This window comes from Sinocyclocheilus grahami, unplaced genomic scaffold (genome assembly GCF_001515645.1).
Source record: "Sinocyclocheilus grahami isolate Dianchi unplaced genomic scaffold, SAMN03320097.WGS_v1.1 scaffold2137.1, whole genome shotgun sequence".
NCBI classification, from domain to species: domain Eukaryota; kingdom Metazoa; phylum Chordata; class Actinopteri; order Cypriniformes; family Cyprinidae; genus Sinocyclocheilus; species Sinocyclocheilus grahami.
Genome location: NW_015507316.1, coordinates 18559 through 20801, shown reverse-complemented (window position 1 = coordinate 20801; position 2243 = coordinate 18559). Strand labels below are relative to the sequence as shown.

Genomic DNA, 2243 nt, shown 5'->3' with positions numbered 1-2243 from the left:
CACTCTCACACTCACACACACACTCACACACACACACACACACACGTGAGGACGAGACAGAGCTCTCTCATTCGGGCTCAAATAATGACGATATTTAATAATAATAGTCAGCCCCTTTATTAATTATCAGCTTCTTTGCCCTAAAATATTTACTTTGTTATTTAAATATTTAATATATATTATTTATTTAAATATTTCTAATAATTTAAGTTAATATTTCACTAATTTATCAACACATTCACCTATGTCACATGACATGCAGGAAAACAAATCAAATATTTATTTTGATTATTTAAAATGTTTTATTATTTAAATTATTTATTTATATGATAATTTATTAATTATTCTACATTTAAGTATTAAAATAATTTGTAATAGTATTTTTATATTTATAATTATTTTAATTGAATATTTATATTTTACATGCATGCATGCAGACGCCTTTATCCAAAGCAACTTCTAAAACAGGCACAAAAGCAAACAACTTTACATTTTTATAATTAAATTAACTCTCAACTGTTCATCAACTCACAAACCCCTTCATGCAATAATATCATTGATCAGTCTGACTGGATGTTTTGCGTTAATAAAGAATCTGAGGAAGACGCTCGAATCGAGTTCAGTTCATTCTCACAGTCGGATGTTTCCTGAGCCTGCGTCTCTCTCAGATCTGAGCTGTGTGCTGCTGTTTGGATCCTGTGTGGAGGGCGTGGTTCTGCGAGACAAGTTAGTCTCTTCCTGCCGTCGCTCGTCTTCTCTTCTGGGAATGCAGATGTCGTGTTTCTGACGCTCTGACTGTGCTTCAGGTTCGGAGACTCGGTGAAGGGCAATCTGGTGGTCGGGACGCTCTCATGGCCCTCCCCCTGGGTGATCGTGATTGGCTCATTTTTCTCCACGTGTGGCGCGGGCCTCCAATCGCTGACCGGAGCTCCTCGCCTGCTGCAGGCCATCGCTAAAGACAACATCATCCCCTTCCTGAGGGTCAGACGCGTTCACGCTCACCCAGAGACCTACATTTACATTTATTCATTTAGCAGACGCTTTTATCCAAAGCGACTTACAATTGAGGAAAACAACAAGAGATTCATCACAGAAAAGTGCTCGCAATATAACGTTTCAGACATCGTTCAGATTAAGACAAGCTAGACAGGGAGGGATTAAGGAAAAGTGGAAGCATATATATATATATATATATGTGTGTGTGTGTGTGTGTGTATGCGTCAAAGACAAAAAAGGGTTAATGCTGCTTTAAATTGTTGTTTTTCCCCCAAAATTTTTAAAAGTTTTCTGTTTAATTTAATTGCAATTTTGTTTTTGTTTTTCTGAGCAAAAAATAAATATCACACATTTTCCCCTGATTTACAGAAGAGACCCACTAGAATATCATAAAATCACTTTTGTGAATTTCTTTTGATGCGGACATCTTAACGTCTTTGACCCATATATATATATATATCATTTTTTATAAGGATGGATTTTATATGACTTATATATAATATAAATTATACCCTTAGTTCATTACATGAGCAGTTATATTTTAAGCTTCAATTCATTTTAAAATCAAAAACAATGAATAATAAGCTTTTAATAAATCAGATCGACGCACCTCTAACACATATATATCTAAGCTCTAGAATTAATATGTAATAAATGCTTACAGTAATATTACATATTTATTTTTAGATTATATATATTTTTATTTATAATTTGTTTAATTTCTGAAATTTTATTTAATTATAACATTATTATATATATATAATTCTGACATCTAGATATTTCATTTTATATTATATATTTAATTATATATATATATATATATATGGAGGACGAGAAATGACTTAAGTATAAATAAATAAATACGTAAATGCAGAATTAAATAAATAAATAAATGTAGAAATACATAAATTAATAAATGAAGAAATAAATATATGAAGAAATAAATATAGAAATACATAAATAAATGTAGAAATACATAAGTAAATAAATAAATAATTAATTAAATGCTGAAATAAATCAATAAATAAATGCTGAAATACATAAATGAATAAATAAATAATTAAATGCTTAAATAAATAAATAAATAAATAAATAAATAAATGCAGATATGCATAAATGAATGAATGCATAAATAAATAATTTTGTCAAAACTGTCATTTTTAATTATGCTATTTTTGTACCATTTGTGTTATACTAATTTTTTTCTACATTTATTTATGTATTTATACATTAACTTATGCATTTCT

The 2243-nt window shown here is 29.3% G+C and overlaps 1 protein-coding gene across 1 annotated transcript in view; it reads left to right on the top strand.

Moving 5' to 3' along the window:
- LOC107574177 (solute carrier family 12 member 6-like) overlaps positions 1–2243 on the top strand; it is a 38967-nt gene that overhangs the window by 22694 nt on the left and 14030 nt on the right. Inside the window, exons 10-11 of the mRNA XM_016260639.1 lie at positions 669–726; positions 807–1141. Coding sequence (XP_016116125.1) covers positions 669–726; positions 807–1141 — 393 coding nt within the window. The remainder of the gene's footprint in view (positions 1–668; positions 727–806; positions 1142–2243) is intronic.